The following is a 26,655-nucleotide window of genomic DNA, read 5'->3' as shown; positions in this document are numbered from 1 at the left end:
GGCATTCCATATTGCATTTTTATGCTTCACAATTTATCATTGATTGAATCAAATTTGTTTATGTGCAAATGTTAGGATGGTGTTCTTTGGAATTAAAGCATCTAAGAGTTGAGAATTTGCATGATATAAATTTATTTCGATCAAATTGCAAACTATAGCAGTTTTATTTTTCTTTTAAAAAAAATGGAGAAATAACTTATTCAGATATCATATAGCAAAAGGGGAGGAAAATAATTGGTTTCTTTAACATCAAAATCACTTAGCATCATGATTTCATCCAAGTAAATGTCCCTAACTTGAATAACTAACTATTCACCCAAAAAAAAAAACAGGGATATACAGCAACATTCAGAATATATATGGAGCTACTTCTTGCGTATCCTAGATTTGGGTGAGTTAGAAAGCAGAGGCGAAAGTGGCTGTCTTTGTGAATCAGCGTCACTGTAATCAATTTTCTTCTCCAGGGGACTGCTTGTTTTCGGGCTAGACTTCCGTTTCCCCTGCAAACATATTTCATTGACTTTTACACCCCAACGGAATATCTATGATAAAAAATAGTAAACTCAATGCAACAGATGGTGCGTCTCATTCTAGTACTACTAACCTTTCCAGAAGTACTACTCCTGCACTTTCCGTCGGAAGCAGAAATATGCATTTCTCTGTTACGTTGTCGTATCAACCTTTTGTTTTCCTCATCTAGCTTGCTGCATGCTTCAAACAGAACGTTCACCTGAAAATGCAAGGACTTGTTTTGTTTCTAGGAAGACCTACAAGCTAAAGTATGTATGCACGCACGTGTGTGTGTGTGGTAATACACATATATGAACTTCATATTTTTTATACACATGCCATACCTCCTCTTCAGCTTTATGAAGGTTAACCTTTAAATTATCCTTATTATTTTCCAAGTTCTTAGTTTCTGCTACCATTGCTACAATCTTCTGCGTCACAGGCTTCAGGCTAGAATGAAAAGAGGAACTTCAGAAATCATTTGACAAAAGCAGAAAGAAAAGCATATCGAAATCTGAAGTGATATAATAGATAATACTGTTTGATAAATTCCTAGTTAACATCAGTTGAATTCTTTAAAATATTAGTCTCACCTACTCCACATTTTAAGTATTTTTGAGCAAACTTCAATTCCACTATTTGCCTCCAAAAAGCCAAGTGCAGTTATTTCTAAATCATCCTTGCCAAACATAGAAGTTAATAGTGAATCGAGTAACGCTTGTTCCATATGCAGTTCATTGTCAGGCACATCAACCTTCAGTAATCACAAGAATAGAGTTGTTAGAATCAAAAGAAGTGGACATCCAGAACATTTAAGTAACACATTGTAATTAACCAAATCCATCTGCATAATCCATTGTGAGTAGGTCTTCTGTGAGACGGGTCGACCTTATTCATATCTACAGTCAAAAATAAAACTTTTGACATAAAATTAATATTTTTCCATAGGTCGCGTTGGGTCGGAGATCTGTCTCACAAAATTGACTCGTGAGACGGTCTCATAGAAGTTTTTGTGATCCATTGAACATTCGGGAAAAACATTCAAGGCGACATAGCGGACTAAAAGTAATAACTAACAACCTCTGCACACAAGAAAGTCAAAAGATTACATACAACTCAAAAGATTAGATTATAGATTTTTGAAACCATAAGCCAAGTTACATAACTTAGAAGCAAGCACTTGGATCTTGCATTGACAGACCAAGTTCCTCAGCCTGTCATTTATATTAAAACTTGAATGACAATGATTTTAGTGAATAAATGGAACATTGAAGGTGAAGGCTCTGCGGAAGCATATAAGCTTTCATCATCATCATAGCACATTTTTATTAGTTGCGGATCGATTACATGGATAATAGTTCTCTAAAAGCATATAAGATTTGATAGAAAAGATTGAACTTTGTAATACGGCAGCCCTTTACAGCACAACCAACACATTTTCAACCAAATAACTATATAGTTAACATAGATGACATCATTCGAAAAACAGATGGGACTTGGGACTGGGGGAGTTTCACAACAAATATTAAGATGGAACTATGTTGGATCACATCCCAAGGGCAACTGGTTACAGGGCTGCATGAGAAATGGTACTATCATGTGGTGCCGACCAAAAATATGTCGTAAGCTTCCTAACGCCGCCTGTTATCAAGACGATTTTAGGTCGAAATAACTCCACAGTTTCATTCCTGGGTTTTTCGAGGTCAGGTTTTGAAAAAATGTTCAAACATAACAATGAAGAGGAGTATAATGGAGAAGGTCGACATTTGGCCAGTCAGGAGCAGGAAGATGAAAGTGGTATCTCCCTGCCCATTGTTGTTCAAACACGAGAGAAGACAATGGCAACTGGATTCAACTGTAATAACATCCTCATTTGACAAAACTGTCGCAACAAGCAATGTCTGAATATAATATTCCAACTCACATACAGCACATCCATAATAATGCTTCTCTTGCCAAAAAGGATTCCAAAAAATATCCACATAAAAAAGAGAGATATTCAACTTGCGATGAAAGGCCGATAAAAAGTGTGTCAGTGCATGCTTACACAGTAATGAATCACTCCACAGTGGAGAAAATTTGGGTGAAGACGTAATGAGATCAACAAGTTTCTTAGAAGAGAATCGTGCTGATGGCATTCACAATTTATTGCTAGTCTGATGTAGCAAGTTCGCTTCATATTCTATCATGAATATAAGGAATTATCATCAGGATTTCAATATATTTAATCTTCTAAAAAACAAACTGTCAACAATTATATTTCTACCATCCAAAAAGTTACCAGCTAGAGTGCTACAGACAACGGCACAAAATTTTCCAAATGGTTTGTCAAACCTTCTAAAAGCTTCAGAACAGCAATTTACTTAGCATATAATGCATCATTAAGATCAATTAAGCAACACCATTGACTTAACATAGTCATGACTTGAATTACCGTATGTGCCTCAGATCGTAACTTAAAAAATTGCAACTCTTCTAACAATTTCTTGTTCTGCTCCACCAATTCTTGGTTGCGAGACTCAGCTTCCTTGCCTTTCTCATCTGCCTCATTTGCAAAATCCATTAATGCTTCACGATCTCGGTCGTAAAGTAAGCACTCCCTCTCCCATTTGTTGCTCTGTTCCAACAAATTGGTGCATTCCACGGCCAATTTTTGGTTTTCATCCACAAATTTCTTTAAAGCAATTGCATTCATACTCGCCTCAGCCTGAAAATATAAAAATTCGAAACCTTTTTTTACATGTCACGAAATGCGAGTGTGCAGAAGGGGAAAAACAATGGGTGAGTGTAAAAACCCTAGCCCGTTCAATTTTATACGTTAAATCCTATTCCCAACTTGAACAGTGAACATGAGTCCGAGAAAAGCATAAATAAAGTCCTAAAATCTTTACAAGACACGTCGTCTTTCCCAAATCGAACAAAGAAGTTGACGTGCACAAGGGAGAAAATCAGGGATAAAAGAGTAAGAACCCTAGCCCGTTCGATAATTTCGTCTTTCTCTCTCATCTTGGATTGCAGTGACAGATATTGCTGGCGGAGGCAAAGGTTGGCCGCTTCGACTGCACGAAGCTTATCAAGCACAGTGTTGGAGGACACCATGAGGCCTACGCTGTGATCGATCGATTCTCGAAGATAATCTTCCGTTTCCTGTGGGAGTTCCATTGCTGCAAAAAACACCGATTAGGGTTGATTCCCAGAGCGATTGAAAATTTTGGGGAAAATCACTAGGTTGGATTGATTCTTGCCAAAAAAAAAAAAAATTGGCCCCTTTACAATACATACATACATATATATAGTATACACACACACGAGCATAGAGGAAAAGGTGGGATATGTTCGAAGAAACTAGCCGTTGAATCGTTGAATCCACTATTTATTTATTTTTTGTTTAGATATATTTTAAGAAAATGGTGTAGCATAAAATATCGATATTAGTTTACGGAAAAATATATTTATTCTAAGGTAAAAACTTGTATGAGACGGTTTCACATATCGTATTTTGTGAGACGTATCTTTTATTTGGATAATTCATGAAAAAATATTATTTTTTATACTAAAAATATTACTTTTTATTGTGAATATCGGTAGAATTGACATGTGATAAAGATTCGTGAGACCGTATCACAAAAAACATACTCTTATTCTAACAGAATTTCTATTGCTAGATTCGTATTAAATATTTTTGAATTTTTAATAAATTTCAATAAATTATAGGTTCATGTGTTCTGTTGCAAAGATAAGCTACGAAAATATTTGGATAAAACAAATATTACGAGATAATACTGAAACGTAATAATGACAGATTTAGTGAGATTTATAAATTGAGGATAATTTTTCAGATATTGTGATAAATACTGAGGATGTTTTTTATTATTTCATTTAAATTTATATAATTTTAAAAAAATAAGTCAGTAGGTGTTTAAAAAAAATCAAATAATGTCTAAAAAGTGAAAATAATAATTAGTGAGATGTGAGATTTAGAAAAAAAATAAATTGAGGATAACTTTTCAGATATTGTGATAAATACTGAGGATGTTTTTTATTACTTCAGTTAAATTTATACACAAAGCATATCACACAATTTTATATGAATATATATCCATGATTAAGATCAAAATGTTTGAAATTGAACTGTTTATATTATATATATATATATATATATATATATATATATATATATATATCAACTACTAATGTTTTTCATACAATAATTTTATTGGGGAAAATTATTATCGTAAACTCCTTCTTGGAACTTCACAAAAACAAACATACGAAATTATAATATTGACTATATATATGTTAATTAATAAATTAAAATTACATGATAAAAATATTTTCAACTTTTTTTAACCGAATAAAAAAATCGGTCATAATATGTTTTCTAAGAATATGTTTGGAAAGGATATTTTGAAAAAAAAACAATATAAAATTTGTGAAAAGTTGGGGTTTTTTTTATAAGAAAATTAATGGAGTTTGAATTGGACGAATTTGGAAGATTGCAGCTAAAGGTGAACTTCTATTGTCCTCTTTCACAAAAAATCTGTTGTGGAGGAATAAATGAGCTTAGACTATGTTTGGGCTCAATCTCAATTCAAAATAGTTCTTGAGTTATTCGAACTTAAATGTCCATGTTGAAATTTTATTCGATGGAAAGCCATAAAAATATTTTAAATAAATTATGTATTTTATGATAGTTTTTTGTGTACAAAATATTCAATGAAGATTTTCTGGAAAAAAAAAAAAACAAAAAAAAACACAACAGCAGCTCGACTGTTGGATGGATATCAAGTTTGACACTTCAAAGCTCAAACTCCACTTGACAGTACTGTTAAAGTTCAACTTATTTGAGCTCAAACTGAGTATCACGGAAAATCTGACTTGGATATAATCTTATGAGTAGGTTTTTTGTGAAACGATCTCACGAATCTTTATCTGTGAGACGAGTCAACTCTACCGATATTCACAATAAAAAGTAATACTTTTTCATGAATAATCCAAATAATAGATTCGTCTCACACAAGTTTTTGTCTAATCTCATATATATACTTACATATATTTAATGATTGTTATCATTGTTTTGCACGAAAAGAATGAATAATTTTACAGAAATACAAAGGAAAAATTACAAATTATGATTTTTTTTGTTTTGGTTTTTCTTCTCGAAATCAGTAAATTCATCGAATATAGTTAATTTGAAATTGATTCTCTCATACGTAACATATGTAGCGAGAAGTAAGCACATATTACTCAAACTAAAATTCATCATATAAAAAAGAGAAAAATAAAGTAAAAAGACTTCAATAATTCAAAATGAGCGGAAGAAAATTTGCCGTTTTCCTTTTTTTATTTATGTATATTTTAATGTGTATATTTTAAGTTTTATTCTTGTCACATGAACCATGTAGTAGAGTATCGGCGTCAATTAAGTAATATTCGATGGATTTAGTGGTTTTGGGGAAAAAAAGTCAAATAAAAAAAAATCCAAATTCTTAAATGAAAATCGAACTTGACAAATTACATTACTAAAATTCAAAATAAACCAATTTACGGAACAAAATGACAATTATATCAAATACAAAAATTCAATCGGGGACCATGTCATATAGGACTGTCAGTTTTTTGGAACAGAATATTGTCATACCTTTTTCAAACTTTATTTAGAACACTTTAATATAAATTTAAATATAAATATTTTAATATATATAAAATTTATGCAACACGGCTTTTGTTGACAGGTTCTCATACTTGGACTTACTAGTCGGATTGAAGTGATTTTGGAATATATATTGTTTTGATATGTAGTCGATTTATTATGACTATTTTACGTCAATTAATAAAGTGATACTTATTTATTAAAAATACAATTTGGATACACTTCACTACATCTAATAGGTGAATGTCATCTTATTGATAAATACAGAAGTGACCACGATGAACGTAGAATATATAAAACTATATATATATATATATATTCTAAAAAAATAATAAAAATAAAACAATAAATCCTAACATTTAATTGTTTTGCCCCACTTTTGTGTCTTGTCATCATTTGAAAGGTCCCCTGACTTTCGAGGATGCGATTTTTTTCATTTCTCAAAAAATATTAAGTCTCCCGGTCCTAAATAAATAAATCTTAATTATAATTTACTTAATAATTAATATTCTAAATTTAAATTTTATTTTATAATTTGAGTTAAAAATAATTTAAAATTTGTTCAAGTAATACTATTTAACTATGATCACTCATATTTAAAAAATAGACTATTTAACTCAACTTTTCAGAGCATGATTAGTAGTTTGAGAATGAAATAAACATTTCCAATCTCGTTCTCGTTTTCATGCTTGGTTCTCTATTGAAATGAGAATACTCATTTCAATATGAATGATTATTTTTACTATTTATTATTGTACATATTTATCAATATATTCTATATTTTTAATTTTTTGAATATTTTAATAATAGAAATGTTATCTTTTTTTTATTAATAATCATAATAAAATAATAAATATCACAAATAGTAGCAAAAATAATATTAATAATAACATGATAACAATAATTTTATAAGAACAATAAACATAAAACTATTATTATGATTATTATATGATGGTAAAAATAAAAGATAAGAAATTAATATTATCTGATGGTAAAAATAAAAGATAAGAAATTAATAATAATAATATAATAATTAAATTAAATAATAATATTAAAATTATCATTTAATAATAATATTTCAAAACTACATAAAATTAGTTATTATTTCACAACACAATTTTCATTTTATTTGATATTAATCACATAAATATAATAAATTTCTCGTTTCATTTTCTCTTTTTCTATTCCAAAATTGATTTTATTATTTTTTATTCTATGTAAAAACTTGTTTGAGACGGTTTTACGAAGAGTATTTTGTGAGACGAATATCTTATTTAAGTCATCCATGAAAAAATATTACTTTTTATGTTAGTAATATTACTTTTTATTATGAATATCGGTAGGATTGACTCGGCTCACATATAAAAATAAAGATTCATAGTCATCTAACAAAATACTTAATCTATACTATTATATTAAGTATGAGGCCCTAATAATAACCGCTCTATGAGGACACCAACTTTTTTTCCTGTTTTACCCTTTTTAATTTTTTATATTTACTATTTTATTATAGTTGAGCCCCCTAATAATAACCGCTTTATGAGGACACCAACTTTCTTTCCTATTTTACCCTTTCTCATTTTTTATATTATAAGAGGACTAATCATATCAGATATCTTAGGAAAATCTATCAACTTTGAATAATCCTTCCCAATAAGAATAATAATTATAATAGGAGAATGAGGAATAGAGCCTACTATGATGCGCCCTAATATTCAAAAACTTCCTAGATATTGATTGATGATTTTGAACATGAAAATATTTATATTTATATTGAGGTTCCTCGTTCAAGTCTAGATATATGAGATAGTATGGTACCTGCTATTTTTTGTATGGTACCTGCAATTTTTGTACCTAACGGCTTTTGATTCATAAATTATATAAATTTCTTTCTCTATAAGGGTGGACGATATTATAGGTGTATTTTTTTTAACAAATAATATAATATTCACCGTTATAAGAAACTGCTCACGTGAAAAATAATATTATTTATTCTCCAAACTAGCCACCGTGAAAAATAAACTCTCTTCTTTATGTTTTGACGTCATTATGTTGTAATATCATAAATATTTAATATATTAGCCACATATATTCAGGACACACGCAACATGTGTGCCACGGTTACTGGTCTTTATTATGTTCAAACGTACTCATATGCCTTAAAATCATTTTGTTTAATTTAGAATAATATGCTTAGTTGAGAAATAAAAAGATACTGTTCTTAATTGAGAAAATATAGCCCAGCGAATATAATTTCCGAAGTACAATAATTTTCTTACCTTTTTGTTGTATACTTTCCTTCTGGACAAAATTTCTCTATCAAGATTTGAAGAACAGCCCTTAAATCTCGATCTTAGGATCTGGGTTGGAGTGATTTCTTCAAGAATTTGCGCTGTTTCTTGTGCTGGAGAGAATCTCTCGGTCGATGGTATTTGGGGTATTATTTGTTGCGGGGTTTTTTTTTAGCCATTAGGGTTGGGGAATGTAATCGATGACAGTGGAGGAATTGGGTTTTTCTAGAAGCTGTGTAAATCATTGCTGTTTATGAATAAATGCTTTTGGGAGCGGATCTAGGGTGGTGGTTGTCCAGTGTGGTGGTGGTGGTGGTTGGTTGGTTCGTTGCCCGCCGGAAATGGCGGCGCGCGGTGGCACGAAGGCAGGAGATCAAGAGGTTATTGGCCTTGGCATCGGAGGAAACAGCTAGGGCCGAGCACGAGGTTGTAGCTACTTTCGGCGGTTATGAGGAAGAACCATTAGCCATGGCGCCGGGATCGTCTCCCCAACGAAAATTCCAGTATCAGTGTGAGGTCTGCTTTAGTCCGACTACAACTCGTTGCAAGAGATGTAAAGCTGTTCACTACTGGTACGTTGGTTCACCGCCCCAAATTTTGGATTTTTTAAAAATCATTTAGCTTGTCTCTCCTTATATTTTTGTCTTGGTGCACGAATTTCCTGGTTAAATCTGGCTCAAAAACAAGGAAGCATATGAAGTTCTGGTTTCTCTGACTGTTATGTGGCAAATTAAACGGTGAATCAATAAGAGAAAATGTTATTAGGTTAATTTACTTTACATAGTTTAAAGAATAATTGACTTATATCTTGGATCAGGGAACCACATGTGATCTTATCGCTGGTCATGTGCCTAAATCCACCTTGAAGTGGAAGCAGGTGTTGAATGCTTACTCATATCCTGTTTATAAATGGAAAATATTTATTAAATAGGAAGGACATAATAAAAATTGATTTTGCAAGGAAAGGGACTGTTAATGAGGAGTAAGTACTCCCTTGCAAGCATCTCGACACTCACTAAAATAAAAGAATAAAAACAAATTAAAATTTGTCTTGTCGTATCACAATTCAAACATTTGATATATTATTATTAAATATCGTTCAACTTCACACAAACCCTCACCAGTGCAATGCACGCTGTTTCCAGTTCATTCCACATTTACCCCACACAGCTAACTTTCTACCCAATGGAACTAGTTTCAATATCATGTTATTTCTTCTCTGTTAGTTTACTTGTCTGAAATGTTAGTGATCTTATAAATATTGATCATTAAATCCCAGGGAATGAGGATAAAACACATATAAATTTCCTGAAATAATATGCTTTATTGCTTTTATATAATTTGAGTATGTATGGTACATGGCCAGCACACATTAGTGATGACTGAATGATCCTTCTTTCTTGCTAAGAATGTTAAGTGCTTTTCCCTCTAGGTTGATTAATTTGTATTTTACGATGTGTTTGTCATCTGGTTGGCATGATTTACAAATATCACTTGCCACAAAAAAAGAGGATGCTCTTGCTGAAGATTTAAATGTAGACACCCGTAAAATAATTACTTTTTCTTGATTTATTTTGGTAGAAATCTCATGTGAACCTACTGTACTTAAACTTAATAAATAACTCTATATCTGCTTATATTGTTTTGCCTGTATTTACCCTCGTTATTTATGGCTCATTGTTAAGTGGGTGGACCATAACTATTTGATTCAAATTATTGATCTCATAAATCAGAGTCAACCTACGAGCTAGCATCCTTGTATTAAGTTGTGTTTGGTTTACGTGACGAGTAGCGATTCATAAAATAATCTTGCATATCCCTTTATGTATACCATTTTTGTTAAGCCAAAAACAAATTCATACCCCTAATAATAAAACATATTGTTGATGCCTCATGATGTATGTGACCAATAAAGTGGGATAATTGATTGATTAAGGCCCTAATAACTTAGTTGACGTCGTATTGCTCTATGACCAACCTCACATCACCATCTTACTTATAATATAGCACGTAGGTGTGGAGGCAAAAGCTAGACAATAAAAGGCTGTATGTGAGCCTTGACTATAGGATGGTGATACTTGATAGCACCAGAAATCATTGCTTCAGAGGGCATTGTTTAAATTTTTGAATCATAAAAACTGGAGTAGAGACTGAAAAATATTAAAAACGAGAGGTGATGATGATTTGGCGTGGTGAGGGTGGTGGTTATAATGGTGAAGCTATTGGTTTTGGTGGATGTGGCATAGCAAAAATATCCTTTTTTGTGTTTGAAAGACATTGGAAAATATGAACTTTTCTTGGAACTATTTATGCTGGGAAATTTTACAACTTACAAGAGAAGGTCGGCAGATCGGATCTTTTAAAATACCACGTGCACCTTCTTCATTTGTCTCGCCAGCACTCTCAATGCTTCTGAATTTTTACACTTGGTCATGGCTACTGGCAACCATGAGCTCTTCTTTTCCAGGAAAAGGAGAAACATAAATGTTGTTTTTTTAGGTAAACTTCCATAAATGTTGCTTGCTCTAGTTAACCATTTGACTTGGTGCTAAAATGATTGGAGAGGAAATATAATGAAGAGTTTATGGAGTAGAGAATGACGGTTTTGCCTAAAGAACACGGGGAAGATGAAAAAGGCCCATAGGAAAGATAACAAACAAAAATATTCTTTTATTAACACAATTTCGTCTCCTATAAAAAAAATGGAAAAAGGTCATGGGAAAGACAAAGACAAGCAATTAGTAATTGAAGTTTGTTATCAAAATAAAATTAATGAAGCTGACTCAGTGGAGCATAATTTTTGATGAAATGCTACCTTTTTGGTTATCTTTGGTTGTTCCAGTCGGTCACACATACAACCAATTCACTCATTTTACTTTTGAACCCATCATATGGAATTCCTTATAATTTATGCCATCAATCACTCAATGCAACCAAACATACCCTTACACTTTATACCGTGGAAGATTAGACTTATAAGATGCTACCTTCTTTTATTATTCTCATATAACTTACTAATGTTTTATCAAACCAAATATTATGTTACTATTCTAGTCATTATCTCTAATTTTATTGAGCCAGCAAGTTGGTCTTTTCCTTGTAGTTTTATGTTGTAATGAGTATAATTTCAATTTCCTGTGTAGAAACATTTATTAGACATTGACTTATCGACATTTGGCTTTCTAACATTGGTAGGGCCTTTTCATATAATTACACCATATAATGTGGTTTTTACGATTGCATATCTCCATAAGTTTTCGAGGCTGCTCCTGTACGAACTCCATCAGAAATAAGTGCTCCTACCCCAATGTTTTTGGTGATGGATTATTAAAATATGGCCCTTTTATTTCACTAGATTTGGAAAGAATACGAACATCTGAGTGTCTCACAAATTTACAGGGACTGGAATTTTGTTCTCGTTTAAGATGTGTTGAACTTGTTTTTAATTTTCGTAGGAGTTTTATTCCAAATTAGCGGATGTCTTATCCGCCTATTGTACTAAATCCCTTTTCATCATTAATATTATATGTCTCTTATCAAAAAAAAAAAAAAAAGATTTGGAAATGAGTGCATATATGGGATCTTCTGGATGATTCTTTGTTTTTATGGCTAAAAATCTCCTGATTTGATTTTTTTCCATTCAGACTTAACAAATATGTAAAATAAGAAGTTAATGTCTTTCCGACGTAACTTAGAAAAATGTCAATTAAATATGCCTTCTTATTATAAAGTGGACTTGCATACAGCATACGCTATTCATTTGTTGTGACGAGATGATTAATTAAATTTATATTCACATTCGATTAATTTTCCTAATTGATCATGTATATGGATAATGATTTAACTGCGGTAGAGTCACTCTTTAAATGACAATGCTCACTCTAACACACATATATTGTAGTTTTGGTGTTGACGTGATTTGTCATTCTATGCTATGATAGCTTAATATATTTGCAGCTTAAGAAGTGCCGACAAACAATATTTGCATCAATCTTATGAATCATTGCGAGTAATTTTAGGTCTACAAGTGATTGAAAAATCTTAGTTTGCTATTCTAGATTCAGAAAATCTGGTGTTATTTTTTTGACAATGGTAAGGAGATGCCACAGATATGACATTGATTATGACACTTCTAGAGTATCTTAAATGCCAGTTGAGTGAGGATAGCGACATGTTAATCGAGGGCGCATGTGATGATACACTGTTTGTTGTTCTCTTCATGATATACCTGCAGCTTAGAAGCTTCATTCTCTCGGAAGCATAGGAAAGAAAGAGGAAAAAAGTACAGATTAAATTTGAGTGAGGGTATGTTAAATAAAGCTGTGTATGAACATGATGATTATGTACGGAAGGGTGTTGTATAACGAATATTAAATGAATAGGCGTCGGAAATGCTTAACCATGATATTAACTGATTCTTTACCTGGCATTGCATGCACATAACTCTAATGCAACGTTGTTATTCAACGTTATCGATTATTCTTGTGTACTTGGCAATAGGTTACGTCTCTTTGTTAAGGATGATGTATTAGTACTTAATCATGAATCCATGACGGTTCAATATTTAAGATGTTAGGAAGGCTACTTTTTATCATGCACAGGGTAGACTTCTGCTAGTTTTGGAATGTAGTAGTCACCATGCCACTATTCTTCATTATGTTTGCGTGTAGCATGTTTAAACTTTGATGATGTGTATGTTTTACAGTTTACCATGCAGTCTTATTTCACATTGTGCTTTTTTGTAGTTATGATGCTGCTATATGTTGTCTTGTGTTATATGGGTTCTCGTGTTACATTTATAAATACATTACAAATGGTTGCAGCTCTGGAAAATGTCAAATAATTCATTGGCGACAAGGTCACAAGGATGAATGCAGTTCATCTTCCTCTCACCGGAGCAATGTGGTGCTCCTTAATGAAGATGAGTTTCAAAACAGCAACTATTTGAATGGGATTGCTTCAAGGCATCCTTCATCATCCGGAGACCACATATTTTCTAATCCTTCTGTTCATCTGCTCAATGGGAAGAATGACAATACAATCACAAACAAATATAATGGGAAAGAAATTGGTAATATTGACGAGGCATTAGTTGACTCACTTCCTGACGAGCAAACTGCATCCACCATTTTGAGTGACAGGCCTATTGCTTCAACAAGCAATTTGAATGACTCCATTCAATTTGAGGCAGTTAAGCCCCTCTCTTCCAAGCAATCTAGTTCGGCCAATCTTGTACAGGATGTTGCTGCACCTGGTGTTTCTCTTCAGTTCAAATCTGGTTGCATGGATATAGATGAGCTATCAGAATCTTCAATTTCATCGGGCTGTGATGCTTCAAGATCTGAAGAACTTTCACTTTCTGAACCTTCTACACCTTCCTCTGATTTTTGGGAGGCAACAGTTGAACCCATTAGATCTAACATTGATACACCTGATGAATTGTGCATCAAAAAAGATCAAAATTCTTGTTCTTCTTGTTTTTCCTCTTCAGGTAGAAGTGATGCTCACATGGAAGTGCTCAGTTTTAGCATGAACAAAGTCATGGCAGATACTCTCAGTCCTACATCTATGGCCACAAATCCAACATATGACGCTGCACTATCAGAGAAGGGAAATACAGATTTGATGTCCAGAGGACCAATTTTATTGAACTACCAAGTGCCTATCCATGTTAATGTTAAAAAAACTTCTCCTGAATGGAGCTCAAAGATGGAAGATGCTAAATCCTCCTTTTCTGATACTTGTCTTGAACATAAAGATTCCGAATTTAAAGAGCATGCACCAAAGAAAGATGTTGTGGAAGTACGTGGCTTGCAATATTTGGATCCTAAAATTTCAAGGAGTAAAATTGATAGGACATTTGCTAATTCAGATGCTGTGGAATATCGAGTAAATGATTCTCTGACCCTCAGAGATTCTAAAACTGATATGCCTTCTAATGGCTGCACCAGGAAGCATGCTATTCTGGACGTGCAGTCTGTGAAAAATGGAAGTGACCGTGGTTGTGATGTGCACAATGCTAAAATTGGTGTTAATGCGCCAACAAGGAGAGTGGCGGACCAAATTCAAGCTTCTAACTTCATTAAGCATAGTTGTTTGGGTTCTAAAAGTGGATCTATAGGAATATACGAGGTATGTTTGAAGCTTCCATTATCATTTTAATCACCCGCCTCCCTTGTGCCATGAGAACTGTGACGTGATTCCAATTTTACAGGGTTCATTTTCATACGAACATTTTGTACAGCTTTACAACTGGAACAAGGTTGAGTTACGCCCTTGCGGATTCATAAATTGTGGGAATAGGTAATTTTCAACATAGCGTTGTAAATTGAAACATGAACATAAAACCTTGTGCGTTCTTGGGTTTTCATTGTTCAATACTTTGGCTTGAATAGCAGTAAATATGTCTTGTGACATTTTTCGCACTATAAATTACTATGTTTAGTATTAAATGATGAGCCGCATTATGTCAAACCTATCTGTATGCGTAGAGTTTGCCACATTTTGTGATATGCTGAACATTTTATGTTATATCTTTAGTTTTTATATTCTGGCTTATGACTTCTGATTAGTTGCTTGAGAAACTAGTCTCTCTCAGGCTTGTGTGTATGTGTTTTCCTGGGGGCCTTCTATAAATTTTTTATTGTCGGTCTCATCTTCTGACAGGCCTTTGATACCATCATTATCATTATTTTTATTAAAAATTAATACCCCATGATAGGCTTCTTTTGTCCGAGTTTCCTGCAGTTGTTATGCAAATGCTGTACTCCAGTGTCTGGTGTTTACGCCACCCCTCACAGCTTATTTTCTACAGGGACTTCATTCTAAAACTTGTAAGTAGTTTCCATGCTTATTGTTTTATTTTCCCATTAACTGTTATTTTTTAATACTTAAGTCTCCTGTTTTTTGTTTTTAACTTTTTATGCAATTTTGTTTGTTGTATCAGGTGGAAAGAGAGGATGGTGCTTCACCTGTGAGTTTGAGTTGCTAGTTAAGAAGGCCAAAGAAGGAAATTCTCCTCTGTCTCCTGCCCCTGTGCTGTCTCAGATGGAGCGTCTAGGAAGCCATTTGGGTCATGGGAGGGAGGAAGATGCTCATGAATTTCTCAGGTGAGTTGGTGTTGGCCTACCTGGAATTTGCTTAGCCGAATAGACTCTTCCATGGTTTTGTAGTTCATTAGTCCTCAAGTACATGTGGATTTGCATTCCACAGATATGCTATCGATGCAATGCAATTTGTACACCTTAAAGAAGCTAGGTTTAACAAGCCAAACTCTTTGAATGAAGAAACCACTTTGGTTGGGCTCACATTTGGAGGGTACCTCCGTTCAAAGGTTATTTTGATGAATCTTTTGAATATTTTTAGTGATGTGGGCTTTATCTAGTAGATTAATATTTGGTTTGTGTTGTGTGGATCAAATTCAGATTGAGTGCATGAGATGCGGAGGTAAATCAGAACAACATGAAAGAATAATGGATCTCTCAGTTGAGATAGGAGGAGATATTGGGACTTTAGAAGAGGCTCTACATCAGTTCACTCGCTCAGAGATTTTGGATGGTGAAAATAAATACCACTGTGGCAGGTCTGACTATCAGTTTGCTATACTCACTTTTCTTTCTATGAAATGTCCTGCTATCTTCTGGATGTCCACGTTTCCATTTTCAACGATGACAATATTTTTTCCAAAAAGTTTCGTCTAGTTAGGTAACAATGTTAACATCATGAGCTCCAACAACTACTTGGTGCAACAAAGTAAATTTTGGTGGTTCGTGCATTTTGATTTCCCAGTATGTTTTTTATCAGAAGCGTGACTGTTTCACTGAATTTGCTTATATCATTAAGGATTTGACAAAACGGGGGGAGTGATAAAGGGCACTTTTATCTATTTTTTGATAGTACGGTCTTTATTTAGTTATCTCTGGTAAATGAACTTGGAAACACAAGGAATTGAAGACGTTGGGATCTTAAATGCCGTACACAGCTTTATCTTTCCTGCTACAAGTTTGTTCACAAACATTTCGACTTGCCAAGTTTTTTCAGATAGCTTCTCCATATTTTTCAGTCTTCACGGACACAAGTTGAAATTAAACTTGAAAATTCATGTTTTCTCCAACTAATTACGTCATTTTGATCAATTACTGAACAAGGAAATTGATATTGTTGGTAATTTTCATTTGATGAAAAACTTCTCCAGTATATTGGGACATTTTTTTATTCTGGTTTATGAAGTGGTATTTTCATGCTAATTTAACGCTGTTTCAGATCTTTGGGGAGGTGGGGTGAGATATGTTTTGTTCAGTTCCTTGTTTTGATTATATAGGAGATATATTATATCTAGGAATTGAGATGATAGACTTGAGTGACAATGAATTAGTTGTATTATTTTTGGCAGATGCAAATGCTACGAGAGGGCCAAAAAGAAGTTGAGGGTGTTGGAGGCTCCTAATGTTCTCACTGTTGCTCTGAAAAGATTTCAGGTATCTAGGAATAAAATATGTACTTAATTTGTTTTTTTAGGGGTAAATGGTTGCTTACATCTGTCGTTATTGCCATTGCAGTCAGGTCAATATGGGAAGCTGAATAAAGTAGTCAAGTTCCCTGAGGTTTTGAATTTAGCTCCATATATGAGTGGAACTAGTGACAAATCCCCAATTTACCGGCTTTATGGGGTAGTAGTTCACTTGGATTCTATGAATGCCACATTTTCTGGTCACTATGTGTGTTACCTAAAGAATAATGGGGGATGGTGGTTCAAAGCTGATGACTTGACAGTGAGTTCTTCCTAACAAGTTCAAACATTTTTCACTGTATTGCAGCATCTGTTTTCTGGTTGCTCGGTTATATATCAATATTTTATCAAGGCATTTATATATTTTTCCTTCTGAACCCCTGAATTGAGCCAATATGTTAGAATTTAACTGATTTTACTTTGAACAATAAGTTGTGTTAGTGGAGAATTGACAGGCTTTATGATTTAGTTCCATTTCCCCGAGGAACCATCCTTGTTTTCCAACCTTTTCTACTACAAACCCATCAAATTTAAATAAAACAGAAGACTCTTGGCCCTGTGAAGGGTAAGTAAAAATACAGTTCTGAAATCTCAGTACACCTGCGACCGGTTGCTACTAGTGCTTATGCTGTGACTCCACCTATACAATACGGAGGAATCTATCTGTTTATACCATTATTTTAGTTGTTTGCTTCATATGTATATTCTGATGGCTAAAACTAGGCCTAGTTTAGAAAAATATCTGTCTTGGAACTTATCCATCTCATGAATGGAGGGGTCTGAGGACACATGACCAAACAACCAAAGAGCTGATTAACTTTCCTGTAGAAGATGATGTATCGATTCTGTTTAAATTTATGTGAGAAACATCAATCCCATTGGGCAAGAACATAACCCGCTAGACTTTTTAGGTGGATGTGCTCAGAGCAGGATGACTTTCATCATTTCCTATTCGACGGAGAGATTTTTTTCTCCAACTTTCGGTCCTGTTTTGCCTTTCTGCTATATTTTCGTAGTTCTTTATACCATGTGTCTTTTTTAGAGAGTCTTTATATCATGGCTTTTAGACTCCTAATTATTTACATTGCAATTATGATTCATGTTTATTATGGTTATAGGTCCAAACAGTGGGACTTGAAAAGGTTTTGTCGACAGCTGCATACATGCTTTTTTATGCGAGGTAAGATGTCTAACTCTAAACATTTGGTTAATCTCTATGTTGCATCGGTCTTCCCCCTAACTGGATCATATTCCTTGCTAGGTGCTCTCCTCGTTATCCAAAACTGAGAAAGAGTGCAATGGTTCCTCGTGAGACTATAAAAGTACAACATCATACTTGTAGGTGTAAATTCCATCAAGCTGACCGATGGGATTTCGCCACATGCAAATTGAATGGTCATACCTGCAATGACTGCTTTTACCAGCATTGCTCGAGGTACCAGCTGACTCGGCCAAATTCGGAAGAGGATGCCTTAAGTGACAATTCTTCCTCTGTCTTCTCTGATGCTGGATCCTATAGCACCGAGAGCAGTAACAGGGAATCCACAAGCACAGATGACAGCTTCGATCAAATGCTGGGGGATCTAAGAAACCACTTGAATAAATCATGGAGAAGCTCTTCAGATTCTGACACATCTTCTCCGTCATTGTCTCCATCTCTTCTATATACAAGGCACTCACCGCTTTCTGATTTGGACCGTTACTCTTCAGACACTGAGACTAGTGGTTTTAATCTTGTTAAATCAAGTTCCAAAGGCTCAGTTTCAACTGAAAAAAGGAGAGATTCGTTCTCGTGCCCCAACCCACATACGCGGTTAGTTGGCAGTAATAGTAGTTGTTATTGTAGTAGGGAGAATGACTCCAATAGAGTAGTAGGATGCATTAACTCGCGGGATAACATGAGAAGTGTACATTTAAGAAGATCCATTCGATAAAAGAGCGGATCAAACTTTCTTGCATCGAGACAGGGGAGGACTATGAGTTCGTGGGGACAGGAGAAATGAGAGCGATCAGTGCATGTATTTAAGTATGTAACTAGGCATTATAGCTTGAGCCGTCCCTCGTTTTGTGACTCTTCCTTTTATACACAATATATATAATGTTCATATAATTTTTTATCTCAATAAATATTGCATCCATAATTGATGCTGATTGTCATTTTCTTTTCTTTTTGTACTTGAATTCTGTTCTATTATGCTCCTTTTTACATGGATAAGTATTTGCATAATATTTTTTTAGTAAGACACCTTTTCAATTTAATATTGAACTTTGGTTCCAAAGTTGTGTATCTTTCATATTATGAATTGTACTCCCACCATCTCAGTTATATACCTCGTCTTTCTTTTTTCATTTGTCTCAAATATATAAACATGCATCCATGTTTAACAATTTTTTTGTGTTTTTATTAATTGCATGTTTAACAATTTTTTTGTGTTTTTATTAATTTGAGATCTTATAATTAACTATAAGAATTATTTAATAAGGTAAAATTGAAAATTGTCTGTTAATTGATATTTTTCATTTATTTCTTAATCCGTATAAAAAAACATACACGGACTTGATATGTTTTTTCCTGAAGTCATGTGTCCCTTATCCTTGTGATTATAAATAGGAGCATTAGAAAAATAGGAGCATTATGCCCTGAAATAAAGAATATTTCAAATCTGTAGATTTTTTTAAACTTAAATGCCATATATTTTAGGTGAATTTGTCCTTGGAGTATCGACGTTCCACGGTCCCACCTCTCTAGTAGACTTGTCAAACTGGGTTAGGCTCGTCGGAATGACTCGTCCCGCTATAAAAATTGAGTGACTTGGGTTGATAAAATAGCAGACCGTTTAAAGACGGGTCCAAACGGGTTGAGCCCGTTTGGGTTGCGGGCCAAGACGAATTCATACTTTTAAAATAGAATTTTAAAGCTAAAGTGTTTATTCAACCGCCCCCCTTCTAAACACTTTACTAACCCAAACCGATCCTAACAGTTAGCGTGCCACATTCCTCGACCATCATAGATCTCTTTCACCTAGCGAGGGTTCCATGGGATGATAGTGAGCCAGTTTTGCACAAAAAAGACGATATCTTATTGGTTGGGGAGCTCCTGAGGGATAAGAGAAGGAGACAGATTACTAGTGGCCGGGGAGAGGCTTCAGGGAGTGGAGCACAGCCACAGCCCGACCCACAGGCACCACATGTTAGAGCAGGTGCCCGTCGAGCCAAGTGTTGGTCAAGTGTTCACAATGAAACTCTATGTATAAACAATCTTTATTTTAATAATATTTGAAATTATTGTTTTGTTTCGTCTTTATCTGTATACCCATGCTAGTTGCATAGATAAAGTTCTTGAATATACAAATAGTACAAAGAATATGAGATGCTAATATGATGAGTATCATGAAACTTATATTTGGAATACTCTATATTCTAAACAGTTCCTAGTCGATTCAGCCGCCGCTAAGAAGGATATAGGCCGCTCGAGTTTGAGACTAGTAACTGCGATGTGAATACCATGTTTCATTGGTAGGGGACATTGTGATGTCCGAGTATGCAGATAGGTGCTCCTAGTAGAGTGCACTGAACAACCCACCATATAAGACTTTCCAAGTGGTTTAATTTATCGAGTGGAAATGTCCTAGTTTATGGTTGTACACCATTAGTCCTTATGACCCGGGACAACATTGAGACTCTATATGCTAGCATTGCACTTTGACTTGTTTACCGACTCATATAGGGTCATCAGGTGGCAAGGTTGGGTGTTTTCTCGAAACATATATGAATCGATGCATTGTAGTCGGGATTCACCGCATACCTTCGGGTATGGATATCATATGTGTATGTAGTTTGAAATCTCTTATCAGAGTATGGTGGTAATTATGAAAGGAGTTTCATAGATTACACCATCGATGCAACTACGACGTGACACATAGTATCGATTCTTTGACAGCTCTCGATATACTAATAGTTTTCGAATCGGTCGGGATATATGAGATGAAGGGACCGTACTGTACGCTAACCATAATAGATTGGTTCTTGTAGGCACTATCATTTGATACCTAGGGAATCATGTAAGCGATGCTGCTAGGCGTTTAACATGATTGGTTGGGTACTATCAGACTTGAGTTCTGACGTTCTTATTATCAAGGAGTTGATAAGTAAGAATTGAGCAACTGGGTTATGCTCATATAAGGACATGTTTAGTCCCGAATCACATTGAGATGTGAACCCACGGCTAGTTGTATCATTGAACCATTGAGGGTCACACAAGTGCTAACTTCTAGATCCCGTTGAGAAGTAAAATAGTTCAATGTGTTGAACGGCTTATAAAGGAATTTATATGCGCAAATAAAAATAGAAGTATGACTTCTATAAGGAGAATGTAACTTTTAATTTGAGGAAGTGTTCCTAAATTAAAAGTTGATCAAATAAATGATGTATTTGAAAATTTTGTAATTTGATTTTATCTAATTTATTTGTAGTTGTGTCCCATGCATTAACAGGGCAATCAATAAGTGTAGTCAGGTTTGCTAAATCCTTCCTATATATTATAGAAGAAGATGCACTTCTCATGCAGCGTACATTGTCATATGACAAATTTTCGTGTTGGAAAATTTGCTTTGAATTTTCGTACTCAAACTCAAATTTGCATGCAGTTTTTGTCAAAAAAAAAAAAATTATTAAGTGTTTACACTCCATGACGCACAACAAAATATGTTTGCACTCTTTGAGATCATATGTCTTTTCTCGGATGAAATCAGTACAAAACATTAAAAATATGATATTAATATATGATATTTGATTATCAAATGTTTCAGATTTTGTACTGATATATGATTTTTGAGTATCAAAAGATGTATAACAAAGTTCTTGTCAGCGATCACTTGCTGCTTTTTCAAAAGTTATAACTGATGGTAATAATGCAACTCAAATGTTTTAAACCACGTAACAACCCCAACGTCTAGTTTGATCGTTTTACTCAACAGAAACAATTATTGCACTTCAAAATTATCTTGTTTAAAGTGGCAGTCCGACTGGATCTATTAACTGCTTGAATTAGGGTTGTCCAGCTAGAGCTTGAAACAGTCAACAAGTTTATTATCACCAAAACATACGTCTAAATTTTACTTTAACAATAATAGTTACGATGTTTCATGCTATATTAGATATACAAAAAATACTAAAATTATTTTATATCTGTTTTTGTTTTTTATTTTGATTTCTCTAAAAAATATGTTAATAATCATTTTGATAAATATTATTTTATTTAAATAATAATTTTGCCAATAACTACTTTTTTATAAGAATTATGATTAATCAAAAGAAAATAACATTTTGAGTTACTACAAAAAAGTGAAAACACGTGAAAATTATGAAAAATAAAGAATCACTTATTTACCAAAGAAAGGACAAGCGCGGCGATAATTAATACGTCCAATACCCAACGTTTGCCTTTTTTAAATCCGAATGGCATTTCAATAGAAGAATTTTATTGTCCATTTATACTACAAATTTAAAAGAGTAGTTTTTTGTGAGACAGTCTCACGAATCTTGATCTGTGAGACGGAGCAATCCTACCAATATTCACAATAAAAAGTAATACTCTTAGCATAAAAAATAATATTTTTTCATGGATGACTCAAATAAAAGATTCGTCTTATAAAATACGATCAGTGAGACCGCCTCTCACAAATTTTTGGCAATCTAAAAATTTAATGTATTTCATAAATAATTATACCATTTAAAACCCACTCATTGAATAAAAATGAATGAAGAATTAATTTATTTTAACCATTGAAAAATAAACCATATTTTACTACTGATTTTTTTAATCAAACAAATAAAATAAGCCAAAAACTTGTGTGAGACGGTCTCACAGATCGTATTTTGTGAGACAGATCTCTTATTTGGGTCATACATGAAAAAGTATAACTTTTTATGATAAAAATATTACTTTTTATTGTGAATATCGGTATGGTTGACCCATCTCACAGATAAATATTCGTATGACCGTCTCAAAAAACCAAACAAATAAATAATTGCAAATTCACATACACATATTTATATATATAAATCATATTATATTTGGTGGATCATCGTGAAATATTTTTTCTTGCATATTTTTTTAATTAAAAATATAATAATATTGGTAATTCCAAAGTATACAAATTTAATTTTTTTGAAGAAACAAAATCAAAATTTGAAGATACAGAAATAAGTGGCTTTTGTGAGGTCGGGTCGGGTCGGGGTTGTTTAATGGGCGGCGGCCGATATCATATGATTACATCTCAAGACTAACTGTGTAACTATAAAGGGACCCAATCGCGGCAATGCTCCGCCGCCTCGCCGGAAGCAGCAGGCCGATGTTCATGACGATCTTCTCCTCCGCCGTTCATGGACGTCTCATAATCACCATCAGGTTGCAGCCTGCAAAATGAGTGGACACTAAAGGTCCCGGCAACCAGATAAATGGTCGTCGCCGCGACCATGGGTCCAACAACCACGCCACCCACCAACTGTCCTTGAGGCCCAGCCGCCACGTGTACTGTGAATTGCCCATTTCCAGGCACACCAATGCCACTTTGATCAAGAATCGTGGCGGAGATCGAGAGAATATCGAAACGGCCATGGAACATGATTGCAGCGGCGCCGGGGGTCGTAGAGGGCTGTTTAATTGTGATGTCTGAGATGGTGCCGCTTCCGGTGAGTATGCATAGGCATAACTTCCGTTTCCGGCAGAAATGAGTGGTGGCTTCAATGACGTCGATGCCGGGGGGGAGCTCGAGTATATAGGGGCTCATGGACGGCTCCGATAGTGCCTTTGATGAGATGATGGATGGAGGCTTGGGTCTGTTCCTAGATCCGGGAGGTCGGCCTCGGGGGCGGCGACCTAATTCGATGGTTGCGCCGTCGTGTGGTGGTGGATGAAGATGGCCAACTTGTGATATTTTTCTCACAGAGGAGTTATAAATGTGGCTGGAGCTGTCTTCTTCTTGTTCTTCTTTTCTCTCCGAGGCTGGAAGGAACTCTACGGCTGCGCTCGAGCTGGTGAGGTGGAGCAGCGGCGGTTGCAGCTGGAGTTCGGAAAATATGCCGTTGAATTTGCCGTTCTGATCTTTGTCTTCTCCGTATAATTTCCTTTTCATGATTTTTTTATCTTTGATTTTTGGGCTGTTTTCCCTTTGCTAAGCTTATATATATATATATTTATATATATATACACACGCTAGTGCACCGCAGTCGTTCCTTGCATACATGATATTTTCTCTGATTTATTTGATTTATATTTAAATAAAAATTGAAATATAATTATAAAAAATTGCGAAGATTACGTTATAATTTTGATATATGAATTAAAAAAATGATTAGAAAAAGAAAGGGAAAACCCAAAAACCCAATTAGAAATTGAACATACAACCTGATGCACATGAAATATGATTAGGTCTTTTGTGAGACGATCTCACGAATCTTTATATGTGAGAAGTGTCAATTCTACCGATATTCACAATAAAAGTAATACTCTTAGCATAAAAAGTAATAGTTTTTCATGGATGACCCAAATAAGATATCTGTCTCACAAAATACGATCCGTGAGACCGTCTCACACAAGTTTTTCCCAGGAAATAACGACTCTATGAGCTACAAATGACTTACATTAAAATTTTAACACTTTATTAATATATACAATTATTAAAACAGATATTAACACCAAAAATTAGTTACTCAAAATATCTCAAGCTTAATAATATAGTATAAATATAGAGTTTTGATAGGCTAACCATCCAACGCGTCCATATCTTGCTCACTGATGAGCTGTCATTCATATATTAGATGTAAAATTTAGATATGTTTCATCATATCCAATAGATGATTTTCACCTCATTGATGGACACGGTGAGTAGTTATAAGGTTTTCTGATGCTGCACATCTACCGTGCATATTTATTTGAGCAATGATGAGGTATAATAGATTTATTGTATGTGATGAGACATACATTTTTTTTACATCTAATAAACGAATGATACATCATTGATATTCACATAAATGTATAATAATAGCTAACTATATTTTCATCTTCTAATAATAATTATATTATATGAGACCGAGTTGGATTTTTGTGGTTTCCAACACAATGAACTTACCATGTTTTAGTAGGATGACGATCATTTTCATCTTAACGAGATTTAAAATTATGCAGGATCATCATTACAAAATATGCCGAAAAATGCACACAATATTAGTAATTTTTGAGTTTTGATCTACTAAATTTTTTGATACTTTAATTTTTTATTTTGGTTATTTTGGCCCAATTAGTGATATGACATGAGTAGTTTTGATGTTACACTAGAAAATGATATGAAATCGAAAAATATCAATATGACATCAAAATTGTTAATTTATCATATGTCACGCCAACAATTGAACCAAAATATTCAAAAATTAAAAATTGGTATACCAAAATCATATTTTGAAAACTCAATGAACCAATACCCAAAATGAGACAAATGAGTGTACTAAGAAGATTAATTTTCTTTTTTTTAATAAATAAATAATTTGTTTTTTTACTTATAAAATTGGAGTCATCAATATTATGCATAAGTTTTTTTGATAGGTTAATTTCATTATTTTCTAAACAATTTTCCCCCATAAATAGAAAGTCAGTGATTTATGAAAGCAAAGAAAGTAGGCGTGGTTATGTGGAATATTTATTTGTCCAAATTGTCTGCGCCGACTATGCCGACTTCAACGTATGCCTTTCCACCACTCTCTTCATTTCTTTGGACTAAGCTCAACTATTCATTCTTATAGTAATTTTTAATAAATATTTATATATAATAATATTAAAAAATGCATTTAGATTGCTGTTTCGGACTTTAGACACCAAAATTAGTGTTTTTTTTTTTAAAAAAAAGAATCCAAATTTAGTGTCTTGGTTCTAAGTTTGTTTGTTTGTTTATTTTTAGTTTTAGATTTAATATATATATTTTCTTTTGGTAAAAATGTGTGTGAGACGGTCTCACAGTGTCATATTTTGTTAAACGGATATCTTATTTGGGTCATCTATAAAAAAAATATTAATTTTTATGCTAAAAGTATTACTTTTTATTTTGAATATCGGTAGGGTTGACTCGTCTCATAAATAAAAATTTGTGAGACAATCTCACAAGAGTATGGATGACAACTTTCCCCATGAGTTTGGGGCTTCACGGGAAAAACCAGAAACGGGGATGGGGGCGGGGATGGGAGCGGGTTTGCCATATATATCATTAATAAATCTCTAATTATTAATAAATTAGAAACTGTATAGAGATTAAAAAATATATTATATTACTACTTGTTTTTTGACATTTTTTTTTGCACTTAGTTTAAGCATTATATGTTTGATATATCGAGTTTATTATGAATCTTGATATATTAAACTCTTGGTACTTAATCTTTTTCTATAAAATTTATACCTGGTATCTAGTTCATCCGACTCTAATATAAAATTCTGACTACGCTCTCTGATCTTAGTGCACGAGAGCTTCACAGAAGGTTAGTCATCCGAGTACATCTCTTCTTGAAATTTGAATAAAAACATATAGAATGGTATATTATGGAAATTTATCAATTAACTTTTTTGGATCCCAAAATTAATTATATATATTCCTTTTACAAAATTAAATACATTATCGTCATTTGTTCAATGCATACGACCAAAT

The 26,655-nt window shown here is 33.6% G+C and overlaps 3 protein-coding genes across 3 annotated transcripts; 1 reads left to right on the top strand and 2 right to left on the bottom strand.

Annotated features, from left to right (window-relative positions):
- Positions 1 to 207: 207 nt before the first annotated feature.
- LOC142551481 (uncharacterized) lies at positions 208 to 3,803 on the bottom strand. The gene is made up of 6 exons (XM_075660745.1): positions 3,481 to 3,803; positions 2,945 to 3,217; positions 1,104 to 1,264; positions 855 to 960; positions 605 to 730; positions 208 to 500 (listed from the first exon to the last, which is right to left on the bottom strand). Exons 1-6 carry the CDS (start codon positions 3,670 to 3,672, stop codon positions 366 to 368), a joined length of 993 nt encoding a protein of 330 aa, XP_075516860.1. The 5' UTR covers positions 3,673 to 3,803; the 3' UTR covers positions 208 to 365.
- A 4,583-nt stretch (positions 3,804 to 8,386) lies between these two features.
- LOC142551479 (ubiquitin carboxyl-terminal hydrolase 17-like) lies at positions 8,387 to 19,125 on the top strand. Its single transcript, XM_075660744.1, has 11 exons — positions 8,387 to 9,026; positions 13,278 to 14,586; positions 14,669 to 14,757; positions 15,202 to 15,287; positions 15,401 to 15,563; positions 15,667 to 15,787; positions 15,879 to 16,036; positions 16,847 to 16,931; positions 17,013 to 17,225; positions 18,082 to 18,143; positions 18,225 to 19,125. The coding sequence occupies exons 1-11, from the start codon at positions 8,716 to 8,718 to the stop codon at positions 18,895 to 18,897; spliced, it is 3,270 nt and encodes a 1,089-aa protein (XP_075516859.1). The 5' UTR covers positions 8,387 to 8,715; the 3' UTR covers positions 18,898 to 19,125.
- Positions 19,126 to 23,051: 3,926 nt separating this feature from the next.
- Positions 23,052 to 24,161, bottom strand: LOC142551478 (AT-hook motif nuclear-localized protein 28-like). The gene has a single exon (XM_075660743.1). It carries the CDS (start codon positions 24,097 to 24,099, stop codon positions 23,260 to 23,262), a length of 840 nt encoding a protein of 279 aa, XP_075516858.1. The 5' UTR covers positions 24,100 to 24,161; the 3' UTR covers positions 23,052 to 23,259.
- Between the last annotated feature and the right edge of the window lie 2,494 nt (positions 24,162 to 26,655).

Source organism: Primulina tabacum, chromosome 7 (assembly GCF_025594145.1).
Source record: "Primulina tabacum isolate GXHZ01 chromosome 7, ASM2559414v2, whole genome shotgun sequence".
NCBI classification, from domain to species: Eukaryota; Viridiplantae; Streptophyta; class Magnoliopsida; order Lamiales; family Gesneriaceae; genus Primulina; species Primulina tabacum.
Note: the sequence above shows the minus strand (reverse complement) of the source record. Positions and strands in the feature narration are given on the sequence as shown.